The sequence below is a fragment of the Phyllostomus hastatus genome, unplaced genomic scaffold (genome assembly GCF_019186645.2).
Source record: "Phyllostomus hastatus isolate PE091 unplaced genomic scaffold, TTU_PhHast_1.1 phas_scaffold_345, whole genome shotgun sequence".
Lineage (NCBI taxonomy): Eukaryota > Metazoa > Chordata > Mammalia > Chiroptera > Phyllostomidae > Phyllostomus > Phyllostomus hastatus.
The window spans coordinates 29,293,143-29,305,597 of NW_025334024.1; the positions used below are offsets into that span (position 1 = coordinate 29,293,143).

At 60.4% G+C, this 12,455-nt stretch overlaps 1 protein-coding gene across 1 annotated transcript in view; it reads right to left on the minus strand.

Moving 5' to 3' along the window:
- Nucleotides 1–5,262: 5,262 nt before the first annotated feature.
- CUNH16orf78 (chromosome unknown C16orf78 homolog) overlaps nt 5,263–12,455 on the minus strand; it is a 60,632-nt gene continuing 53,439 nt past the window's right edge. The window contains exons 5-6 of the mRNA XM_045819147.1: nt 7,285–7,540; nt 5,263–5,688 (exon numbers count right to left, since the gene is read on the minus strand). Of these exons, the coding sequence (XP_045675103.1) occupies nt 5,541–5,688; nt 7,285–7,540 (404 nt within the window). The 3' untranslated portion in view covers nt 5,263–5,540. The remainder of the gene's footprint in view (nt 5,689–7,284; nt 7,541–12,455) is intronic.

Below are 12,455 nucleotides of genomic sequence, written 5' to 3' on the forward strand. Positions count from 1 at the left end.
CTGCCGCGAAGGGTCACGGTGGCTTCCCACCGCCCACAGGCCTGACTTTGGACTCCAGTCTAGCAGCCAAGGTCAGCGTGAGCTGCCTCCACTGGGCTGCTCCTTCCGGAGTCCCTCCCCGGACCCCCACCCCCAGCACACCGGTCTCCTCCCTCCGCCCCCTCCCTTCTCCCCTCCCTTCTCCCCTCCTCCGTGGAAGGGCCTCTCTCTTCTCTTGTCTCGTCTCCGCCGTCCACGGTCTACGTGTCCCAGCAGGCCTGACCCCGGCAGCCTTCCCAGCGAGCCCGCCCTCCTGGGGCTGCTGCTGTGGGTCCCCAGCGCCGATTCCGTGCGAGCGGGACCCACCTTCTCCATTGTCCAGGCAGTCCACTCTCCCAAAAGGACGGTCGGCCTCCCCGGGGGCACGGGAGGTACCTGCTTCGTAGGTGCCAGCGGCTGGCTCAGGGCCACAGAGAGGGCCCAGCGAGAGGCAGGGGCCTCCCGTGCACGGGGACTCGCGGCCAGGCTGCGGGCTGGGGGACGCCGGCGACACGGGCTCGCTGCCCTCTCCCATCCGGTGGCCCAGGCGGCAGGCGGGGCCGATGGGTCCCATGGTCCTTGCTGCCGCGTCCAGACAGGGCTTGGAAGCGCCTCCTGGGAGGAAGGCCGCCCCTCCCTTGACGGCCGCCCGCGGCCGCACCCCACTCTCCGCCTCGCAGCGCGCCCACCGCTCCTGGCAATTACGTGGTTTTGGACTGACTGAGGGCCTGCTCTCCCTGTTAGCCAGGAAGATGCAGGCGGCGGGACCACGTCAGCGTTCGCTCTCCACAGCGGCCCTGGTGCTCAGGGCCCTGGTCGCTCGGAAAGAGCTCGGTAAATATTTGCTGGATGTGGACGGAATGCTTGAGTCCATGGATGATGGAAGGACAGGGCCCAGGCCTCCTTGTCAAGACACCGGGGTTGACCCCTGGCCCAGCAGCTCCCGCACTGGGCGTGCCCTGGCACCTGGGTCAGTGAGGCCTTACCTCCTGCCCCCCGCCCCCCAGAGGTGTCAGCAGACCAGGACAAAGCCTGTCCCTCTGGGCGTGAAGGCCACAGGGAATGCACTTTGGACTTGAGAGCTGGTTCATGGTGGAGCCAGTGGGCTCATGGTCGGGGTGGGCCCAGGACCCCGGGCCCAGCGGTGGGCAGAGCCAGACCCCCGGCTCTGCAGGCAGGAGGCGTGGCCTGGACTCTGGACTGTTCAGCATCCAGCGGCGGCATCACCAGCTGCGTCTCAATAGCCCGCAGGCCCCCCTGCACCCGGCTCCCGAGACAGGGAGGGGAGCGAAGGGCGCTGTGAGCCCCCCTTTGCTGTTTCCACAGCTGGGGCCGGACGGCTGCTCCCCTCTGGGGGTTCGGGGCCCCCCGAGCCTGTTTTCCCCACAGCCTGGCCCTGCTCGGACCAGCGAAGCCTGCCTAATGTGTCCTGGGGGAGGCCCATGCCTTAGGCAAAGCAGCTCCCGCTGGCCCGGACCCAGTGGGAGTTGGTGCATGTGCTCAGGGGGCGGGGGAGGGGGGGGGGGGGCTTGAGGACGGCCGAGTGGGCTGGTAGGGCCCTTCCGAGGGAGCCCCCTGTGTCTCAGGAGGCAGGGTCGCAGAGACCCATCAGCCAGCTCCGTGCGGACCCCCCAGCACTGCCTATCTTCAGGGGACCCGTTGGCCTCTGTGGCCCGTGACCTGCCGTGCGCCAGCAGTGACCAGCGTGGCCTCCCACGCGCCCCAGTGGACTGCTCTGTGTAATGTCCCGGCACGGCTGAGATGGAATTTTCCACCAGCCCAGGACGCGGCGGCACCAAACCGGCTTTGTAGTCGTTTGCCTGGGAAAATGTGCCGTTCCTTCTGCACCCGCATCACGGCCGGAGGCTCAGAGCTGCCGCAGGGTCCGCTCCCGGGCGGCAGGAGTTTTTCCTTCTGGTCCGTCCCGTTCATCCTTGGACTGACTACACGGCTCGGCGCACAGAGGCACGTGCCGAGTTTGCAGGGAGCTTGAGAAGACTGTAGAAGTGTCCCTCAGGTTCTTTGCACCGTGACTCTGGCAAACCGGGATTCTCGTGCGCATTCCCCCCCTCCCTTCCCCGAATCCCGCTCCGGCTGCCCCAGCGCACGCACGCTGTCCGCAGAAGCAATCAACGCCTTGTCTACACGTGTGCGTGCAGCGCGTACGCGGGTTAGCGTGTCACATCTCACCCGTTTTCATCTTTTGCACAACTGCGCATGCCCATCCACCTTTGGGCTGGGGGGCGCCAGCTACCCAGTCCACGCCGGACACCCTCCAGGATCGCTCCGCCCGGCAGTGGAATTGCTGGGCGCTGTGAGGTCTGCGGGTGACCTTTCCGGGAAAGGCCGCGGGGAACCTGGCATCCGCCGGCGGGGCTGGCTCCCCTCTGGCTCCCCCCTGGCTCCCTCCGTTTCCCGATCTGGGCCGCGCCTGCGTCCCCCAGCTCGCTCTTTTCCAACCTAATTTGGGATGACGTGGGACCTCCGTGTTGTTTTAAGTTGCTTTTTTTTTTTTTTGCCCATTTTGGAGGAAGGATGGAAACTTCGAGAAGGGACGTGCCCAGAGGCCCTCCGCGGCTGTGTGGGGCGCTGGGCTTTGCCGCCCACCCAAGGCTCAGGCTGCAGCCGGCAGGGGCGGAGGTGCCCCTGCCTGGGCCGCGGGCTCCGCCAGCACCGCTGGGGCCTGCGTGCCTGCACGTCTTCCGCTGTGATCGAGCCCCACCTGGTGGCGTCCGGAGGGAACTGCAACTACGGAGGGGCGAGAATCTGACTTGTCTCACTTTGGAGGCTCCTATTGTTTTGTTTTTTCTCCTCAACTTTAACATTTATTTTTGAGACATAACTGGCATACGTCGCATTCGTTTCAGGTGTACAGTACGAGCTCTTCCGTGATGAGAATTCTCACGACCCACTCTCTTAGCGAGCCCCAAATACACGCCCCCGCTCTCAGCTGCGAGCCCCACGGAGGCTGGCGGTTTCCTCCAATCACTCCGCGACCGACCGCGTCCACCTGGAATCGGTGTTTGCTCTGGGTGGGAGGCGGACCCCGGCCGGCACTTTTTCCGCACGGCTGTGTGACCAGCCCGATTTATCTCCCCACCGCACCACAGCCCGCTCCTCACTAGCAGAGCCGGTCCCAGTTTGTAGGGGTCGCCCCCCACTGGGGGAAACTTTCAGGAAATACGGGGCCGCCGGCCCTCCACGAGCTCCTTTCCCAGCGGGCGAAACACCGGAGCACGCGCCCGCCTTTCCCAGGCCGCTCTGGGAGCCTTGGGGCCCACCCGCTGACGCAGAGGCTCCTTGGGCCTGTGGGACCCGCACCTGGGAGCCCTGCGGACCCCTAGGGCGCCCATGTGTCCCTCGCAACTGGGCGGGGGGTGGTCCCTGCCCTGTATTCACCTCCCCTCCCCCTTCCAGTCCCCGGGAAGCCTGAAACCACGCTGTGCAGGCGCTGGGGTCTGAGGGGTGGGCCTCCCACCGCAACGGGCCCTCTAAGGGTCTGGGAGCGCCAAGCAGGCCCCTGGGGACAGGCAGACCTTTTGCTAAATTGCTCCAGTTTGTGGAAAGGGGTTGCGCGTGGATGAGGGACTCCGGGAATGGGAGCTTGGGGGCGGGGTGGCCACTCCCCCCCACCCCCAGAGTCAGGGCTGAGGGTCAGAGCACTGTGCCCTGGGGCCTGAGCTCCGGCACTTGCCGCGGGCAGGGGTGGGCAGCGTGGGCAGCGGCTGGGGGAACCGGGCTGGGAGGGTGTGAGGGTGTGGGTGGCAGTGCCGCTCTGCCAGGAATCAGCAGGGTCTCGGGGACTCTCTGCCCCTCTCCGGTCTCCAACTCGTCACCTTCGGTCTCTGCGTCACAGGTTGAAGTGGGTTCCCCCAAAGGTGTTGGTGAAAACCTGACACCCTGGTACCTGGTTATATTTGCACATAGGGTCTTTGCAGATATGATCAGGTTAAGATGAGGTCATGAGGGGGGTCCCTGATTTAATCAGATTTTAGAGAATCAATTTGCCGTCCTACTTATTCATGCACTCATGGGTTCCTTCTCGGATGTGCCCGGACCAGGGACCCACCCTGCACCCTTGGCCTGTGGGGACCACGCCCCAACCAGCTGTGACACCAGCCAGGGCCTCCCTCCCCCTTTTGGAGATGTGCCCCCCCCCCGGCGGGGACAGGCACTTCCCGGAGAGCCGGGGCGTCTCGCAGTCCTCTACAGGGCTGTCTGGAGATTCTGCCGCGGCTCTGCCCGGACGCCCAGTGCGTGGGGGCTGGACTCCGGGCACGCCTCTGACCTGTCCGTTCCTCTAGTACGCCATAGGTGGGCAGGGGTGGGGGCCAGGGGGTTCTGGAAGCTTCCACAGCTTTCCTTGGACACCCAAGGCCATGACTCAGTGGAGAGAGCCCCTCACCTCCGAGGGTCAAGGGTCACTTTGGAGCCTCAAGGCGGGGCTGGGAACTTACGCACAGACTGGAAACCCTGCTGTTTGGTGTTTGGGGCCGAGTGAAAGCTGGCCAGCTGGCCAGTGGCTGCTCATCAGCACCCCTGGCCCCTGGGGCTTCCCTTGCTCCTGGGGGCTCAGGGACCACTGGCCTGTGGGGTCACCCACCAGGGGGATATGGGTTTGCCATCCCCGGCTTTTCAACAGGGTTTGACTCAACAATGACACGCCCAGTTCTGAGGACCGTTCTGGGGAAGGGGGGCCGGTCCACCCCCGGGGACCGTGGGAGTGGCTCACATTTGCAGCGTGAGCTGTGAAGCCTCCCTGTCTCCGCTGGGCTTCCTGGGGGGCCCTGCGGTCCCCCTCAGCCCGCTCGGCAGGCAGGCAGGCGCGTCACGGCCCCTTTCGCAGACGGAGTGGCCAAGTGGCGGCCAGCAAGCGGGACAGCTGGGCTCGGAACCTGACCAGCAGCTGCTCCAGGATGGGGACCGTGTCTGAAGCATCCATGGGTTTGTTGGGGTCTCCAGGACGCGAGGTGGCAGAGCGGGGGCTAAGATGAGACAACCGGCCTCGTGCCCCCCACGCCCTCCCCACGCACTCCCCACGCCCTCCCCACGCCCTCCCCACGCCCTCCCCACGCCCTCCCCGTCCTCCCTGTCCTCCCCGTCTGTGTGAGCTGGCAAGCTCTGAGCCCTCTGTGGCTCCTTTGCAGTGGAGCAACCCTTTTCTGTGTGTGTGTCTGTGTCTGTGCGGGCTCCACAGCTCCCACGCCGCGTGGCTTGCAAGACCCGGGGTGCACGTGACCTCCACCAGCCCCACAACCCTTATCCCCCCCCAATTCCTTCTGGGGACTCCGTGCCCACCTCTCCCGCTCCTTTCAGACTCCTCCCCAGAAGCCCTTCCCGAGGTATGTTTTGGGGGGGAGGAGACAGCCCCGTGTCTCCTCAGTCAGCTCTGCCCCAGGGACGAGGACACACACCGAAGCAGCACCAGGTCCTTGCGGCCTTGCCTTGTTCTCTAAGCACTGCTGTCTGAGGGCCGGGCGCGCCGTGCTGGAGGGTGGGCCTCGGGGAGGGGGGCGGCTGGCTCAGAGGGCCACCATGGAGGTCTGGGAGAACACCTTCTTGGCGTCTATCTCCGCTTCCACCATGTGGGGGTGGATGTCCACGGCCATTCCCACGTCCTTGCACAGCTTGACCAGCGTCCGGATGTTGTTCGGGGACAGCCGCAGGTACCTGTGCGGGGCAAGGTCAAGGAGGTCAGCCGCGGGGCGCGTCACTGCCCTGGCTTTGCACTGGACTGAAAAGAGCTTAGACTCTGCCCCGGGGGACTGGCTCCAGACATTTCTGGGGCTGACGGGGACCTTGTTTTAAAAAGTGGGACACCCCACGGAGTTGCTGGCAGTTTTATTGGTAGTGAACTCTTCCGGAAATCCACATGGTAACCTACAGGCCAAGCCCTGCCCTTGCCTGCCCCTCCCGCCGGGAGGCTCACTGTCGGGCACTGAGTAACCCCACTCGGGCCTCAGCTTATCTCAAGGAAAAGAGTCAGTGGGAAGAAAGGCTAAAGCCTTCCTGCAATACAGAAAGTGCACTACAAGTGTGCACTACAAGTGTGCAATACAAGTGTGCACGGGGGCGTCATCGGCCACAGGGAAACAGCAGAGTCTGTGATGGGGGGATGGTTAAGCGAATAAGGGGGGAACGGCAGCTCCAGGGCCGTGCAGCTGGCACTCAGACGGTGGCGTCGGGGCAGCCGGAGGAAAGGCCGAGTGTGGCTGCAGGTGCACAGGCCGGCATGTCCCTTTAAATATTCAAACGAGGAGGAAACATCAGGCCATTGATTTGCATCAGGCCCGAAGCTCTGCAGCACTGACGGACCCTGAGAATGGTGTGGGTCGGCCTTGACCTTGCTCCCAGCTTCAGGGCAAAGACACGGGCCCCCACGCCAGGCCACCGACTGGCTGGTCACTCCACCGCGGGTGACGGGGAGGAGCTGCAGGTCCACCCACCGGGTGGGGTTTCCAACCCCTTAGGAACGGCCCCGCCTCCCCTCCGAGGCCTGCCCAGGGCTTCCCTGTTCAGACCGCCCACCGGCCCTGGGCCTCCTCTCGCCGCCAACCCCTGCCTGCCTGCCTGCCTGCCTGCCTCCCCGCCGGTCAGCCCTGCCTGCGGCCGCCTGCAGCCTACCAGCGAGGCCGCTGCTTCAACTCCGCGAGGAGGACCGGCCTCTGCCGAGGTCACTGAGCCTCGTCGGTCACGCCCCCACAGTAGCGGACGACACTGGGCTGGGGGGACACTCGGGTTTTGGGGTGGAGACCCGAGGGGCTGCCAGGTGTGGCTGAGAGCTGGCGGGTCCGATGGACCAGACGGAGGGCGGGCGCGGACGGAGACCCCGCGGTGAGAGCGGGGAACACGGGGTGGTGTCGCCCCGGGTCTGAGTCCCTTCGGGAGTCCCAACACCCCCACCGTGAGCGGGTGGCCCCTGGGGAGGGTGGCCCTTGGGGAGGATGGCTGCTGGCAGCGGCCACCACTGCGTCCTTCGCTCAGGGGGCTTCCTGGTCAAACAAGGCCACACGCAGCCCGTTCTTTCCTTCCAAGTGACACTGGGGGCTCCACCAGGGAGCGAGCAGAAACGCCAGGACGGTCGTGCGTGCCCAGGTGGCAGCACCTAGAGGTTGTGTCCACCCAGGACACGGTGCATGGGCAGGTGAGGCCCCCCCCTTTGGGGCTCAAAGACGGGGGGCCCCCCTCCTGATCTCCGGGCTCAGCCCAGGGGTCTGGGCCAGGGGCGGCGGCGAGCGAGGCGCGCCCTCCCGGGGCCCCGCTCACCGGCAGCTCAGCACCTCCTCTGGCTTCAGGATCCTCATGATCTCCGCCTTGGACTCCGCGCCCTTGTCGATGAGGCTCTTCAGCCTGCGGTCGTAGGAGGAGGCCTCGGGCACCTTGCCGATCCAGTCTCTCAGGAGGGTGGACCTCCGGCCCACAAAGGTCTGGTCCTGAAACACGGAGTCCGCCAGGCTTTGTCGAGAGAAGGGTCCTGGCCGCTGCGAGGACTCCTGGGCAGCCGGGTCCCTGAGCTCCAGGTCTGCAATGGGACAGAGGTCAGTGGGGGTCGGGTCCTGAGAGAGGTGGCAGGCAGGGCAGGCAGGGGCGCGGGGTGGGGAGGCGGGGCGAGGCCGGAAGATGCATGGGCTTCCAAGCCCACCTGCTGGGGACGTGAGGTCTTTTCAAGGCCGCGGCCGCTTTTCCTTCTCCTTCTCTGCATCTGTGTGAACCGTGTCTTCTCCTCCCTCCCTTCTCCCCGACTTCCCCACTCCCTCCCTCGCCCTTCTTTCCTTTATCCCTTCTCTCGGTTCTTCTTCTCTCCCTCCCCACGTGGAGCTCACCTAGGCGGGGACTCCAGCCTAGGAGGGTGGAAGGAAGATCGCAGAGGAGAGCACTGTTGAGCTGGGTTTCTGAAGGAAACGCAGATGGAAGGGGGAGAGAGGAGCATTGCAGACAGGAGGGAGGGACAGCGTGCATGGTAGGAGGGACAGTGTGTGCAGGTGGAACAGCATGTGCAGGTGGAACAGCATGTGCAGGCAGGAGGAACAGCGTGTGCAGGTGGAACAGCATGTGCAGGCGGGAGGAACAGCGTGTGCAGGTGGAACAGCATGTGCAGGCGGGAGGAACAGCATGTGCAGGTGGAACAGCGTGTGCAGGCGGGAGGAACAGCGTGTGCAGGTGGAACAGCATGTGCAGGCGGGAGGAACAGCGTGTGCAGGTGGAACAGCATGTGCAGGTGGAACAGCATGTGCAGGCGGGAGGAACAGCATGTGCAGGTGGAACAGCATGTGCAGGCGGGAGGAACAGCGTGTGCAGGTGGAACAGCATGTGCAGGCGGGAGGAACAGCGTGCACAAAGGCAAAAGGTAGAAACACATGAACTGGCGAGTGTCTGGAGTTGCCCAAATGTGGGGTCTGTACTGAATGAGATACTACTGGGGGCAGAGCTTGGAGACCTTAACATTTTTCTTTGTGATAAATTTACTTCTAAGTATTTAACAGATTTTTGCTGATGAGAATGGAATATTTTCTTCCCATTTCCATTTCCAACTGGTATGACTAAGACGGAAAAAAGACTAGGCTTTTTAAAAATACCTTTTCTACTACACCTACAAGGATTGCAACTTTTAATTTCTGACGGGAATTTCTCGCGTTCCGCAGATATGCCATGTTAGAAGAAATGAAAATATCGTCTAATATTTATAAAAACGACGCACCCTTTTTGGTGTGTCTGATAGACTCCCCAGGCAACCAGTGTCAATAAACAGGGCAGGCACACCTCATTTTCTTTCTGATTTTAGTGAAAATGATTTTCGTACTTTATCATTTAGCATGGTATTTGCCACTGCTTTTGGCATATGTTTTATGCCATTTAACAGCTTTATTCCTCGATTGCCTAGGTTTTTATCAGTAATAATTGCTTGATTTTGTCACTGATTTTCTGCCGTCAATGATCATGTGGTTTTTCCTCGGATTTATGGGTGTCATAAATGGTTATTAGATGTGTTGATATGGGTAACCTGGCCACCCCTACCCTGCTCTAATAAACCCTTGTTTGTGGTGTATTAGTCATCGCAAACATTGATATATTTAACATATTTTCACACATTGAGTCTATCTCCTAAATTTTTAAATATTTTTTGCATGTACAGTATGGTGAGATTGGCCGACTTTTGCATAAGGTTGTACTATCAAGATTACGATGGCTTGTTAAACCAATGCAAGGATGCCCGTGTTTTGTAGCGTCTGCCGTAGTCGGAGCTGCCGTGGGGTCATGTGTTCTCACAGGTGAGAACGAAGCTGGTGCGAAGCCGTTTGTCCCGGCGTCAGTGTTGGTGGTGACCAGGTGCCGCCGTCTCTCATGTTTACTTCAGAGATCGCTCTGGACTTTTCTGTTCTTTATTGTATCCATTTGGATCATTTGTCGTATGAGAGGGGATTACTCACTTCCTCTAGGTTTCCCAGTATGTTGTATAGAGATGCACGTGGTGTTCCGTTGAGATTCATTCACGGTATTTCCCTTCGCTTGCACGCCCTTCGCACACAAGACCTTGTGTGTGTCCGCCCTTCCTGTCAGCAGGGCTCACGAGAACGTCACGCCGCCAACCACGGGCTCTTTTCAGACGCTAGCTTTGGATTTACCCGTTCAACCCCTTTTTGTCTTTTTTTGTTTTAAAGATTTTATTTATTTATTTTTAGAGAGGGAAGGGAGGGAGAAGGAGAGAGAGAGAGAGACATCAATGTGCGGTTGCTGGGGGTCATGACCTGCAACCCAGGCATGTGCCCTGACTGGGAATCGAACCTGTGATGTTTTGGTTCGCAGCCCGTGCTTAATCCACTGAGCTACGCCAGCCAGGGCTCCCTTATCGTCTTGTATTTCGTCAGTCACAGCTGGTATTTAATGTGTCAATTCTCTACTCCATTATTTTTTCTATCTTATCAACTTAATAAGAGTGTTAGTTTTTCCTTTGTCACCTTTGTTTTGTGAAGACAGGAGCCACCACCATCAGACCGTCCTGTACATTTTTGCCTGATTGCAGGTTCCACTCCCCTCCCCCCGCCCCGCCACGGGTTTTGGTGTAAAACAGGCTTATTCTCACCGGTTGTTTCTCGTCTGACAGAGGGTCTGTGCGGAATGCGTTTCTTCGTTTCCAGCTGTTGAGTGGGGGCATCTCCTAATTTCCTGTCATTTTTAATGATTGGTTTGGGACACTGGGAGTGGCCCTGAAATCTCCGCTCTTTCTGAAGGGCGACGTTATCTTTGTGAGGAATATATACAGGTGACATTTGTGGGTGTCCTCTGGCCACGCAGAAACGCACGTTCTCTGTTTCCGCCTGAGGCCGGGGTCTGCCGATGGCACCGCCGGCGTGTTCTCTGGATTTCTGCTCCTGCCCGTGGCTCCCACCTGGTTCTGAAAGAGGCACGTTCAGGTCCCCGCTGCAACCGCCTCTCTGTCAGGTTCTCCCTGTGTTTCTACATGTTTATTTAGCTCCTGTATTTTTCGGTGTGTGCAGGTTTTAGGGTTATTTTTTCCTCCTCAGGATGGAAGAACATCCCTCTTCTAGTTGGTGTTTCTTTTAGCCAGAATTTCACCTCACCGGCTTGCATTTCTTCCCTCTGTGTCCACCCTTTGTGTTTCCAACCGTTCTGCATTAGTGGTTCTAAGTGTGTGTCTAGACTTTCATTTCACATCCACAGTTCCTCGGCGTGGTGCCTGAGCTCTCCCGGAGCGTGCTCTGGAGTTGAAGGGGCGCCTGGCCGAGGGAGTCCCTGCATGTTCCCACGTGTGCAGGGTCACAGTGACATGCGGGCGCCCGAGGACAGCGTTAGGGTCACCGGGCGGCAGGTCTTCCTGCCAGAAACGGCGTGTCTCTCACTTCCAGGCCGGTGCTGCTCCGGTTCCTTTCCCTTTGCAGGTCAGCTGTCCTCCTGTGAGCCTGTAAGGTTCCACCGGCGGAGTCAGGGTGGTGTACACCGGGCGGCGTCTGGGGGAAGGAGTCTCGGCCGCCTCCAGGGGTGTGAACGGCGGTGGGGGGGCGGCCACCTGGAGAGGGGCCACGACTGGCCACAGCAGCCGCCAGTGTCATGTTTCGGACAGGCCCGGCTGAGACCTGTGCTTTCCTCCGAGACGGGGGAGCAGGGGCCGATCCCCCGCCTCGAGCCGTCACAAAGCTGGGCCTGTTCCGTGACACAACAGTGTCGATTTTCCTAGAGCAAAGCAGAGGAGGGGAGTCCCACGAGAACCCCAGCCGACCGCTGTGGCGCAGGGTGGGCACTGAGACGGAGCCCGTGGCTTCCCCGATGGGGGGACGGCAGACAATTGGGACGGGCCCAGGCAGCGAGGACTCCCGGGGCGGGGGAGCCAGGAGGAAGCCTCCCTGAGACTGGCCAGCGTGCGCGGGAGGGGAACCTCACAGGACGGGCAGGCCAGACACGAAAGTGGCTACTGCCACTGGCCTCCATGCAGTCAACAGGGCTTGGGCGTGGTAATAAGACGAGACCCAGGACATTACCAACTCCGCACACAGAAGTTCTAGAATGAAAATGACCGTGTCTGGAGGGAAAGACGCATGGGGTGGAGTGAGCATCAGAACAGGCACTGGAAAGAAAAGGCGAGTGAACTTGAAGACATGGCAACAGAAAACATACAAAAAGAAAAGCCTGGAAAAGAACCCCAGTGAGCTGTGGAGCTTCAAACACGTGTGTTGCAGTGCCCGAGAGAGAGGAGGCAGTGGAGGGCGGAAAGAAATATTTAAAGAAATAATGGCCGAGATTTTCTCAGTTTGATGACAACTATAAACCAAGAATCTCAACAAGCCTCAAAACACAACAAACCATAAGCAAATGACATCAATGTGCATTCCAATCAAATTGAGCCCTGGCTGGTGTGGCTCAGTGGGTTGAGTGCCAGCCTGCGAACCAAAGGGTCACTGGTTCGATTCCCAGTCAGGGCACATGCCTGGGTTGTGGGCCAAGTCCCCAGTAGGGGGCGCACAAGAGGCAACCGCACACTGATGTTTCTCTCCCTCTCTTTCTTTCCCTTCCCCTCTCTCTAAAAATAAATAAAATCTTTTTTAAATGGCTCAAAAAATTCTCCAAAGAAGCCAGAGGGAAAAAAAGATATGTTGCTGCGCTGGTGGGCTGGTCCTCTGGTTGGAGTGTTACCCCGTGCACCACAAGGCTGCGGGTTCGCTCCTTGGTCGGGTCGTGCACAGGAGGCAAGAGATCCATGTTTCTTTCTCATACTGATGTTTCTCTCTCTCTCCAATCAATAAACATATCCTCAGGCGAGGATTTTAAAAGAACTAGTTAAAAAAGACCCACTGCAGAGGAACATATGTAACACGGCAGCCACCTCCTCCCGGGAGACACGGTGAGCCGCGGGACAGGGGGCGGAGCCCCACACTCCCGAGGGTCGGCCGGGCTGCCCCGGATGCCGCCGCTCCGGGAGGGCG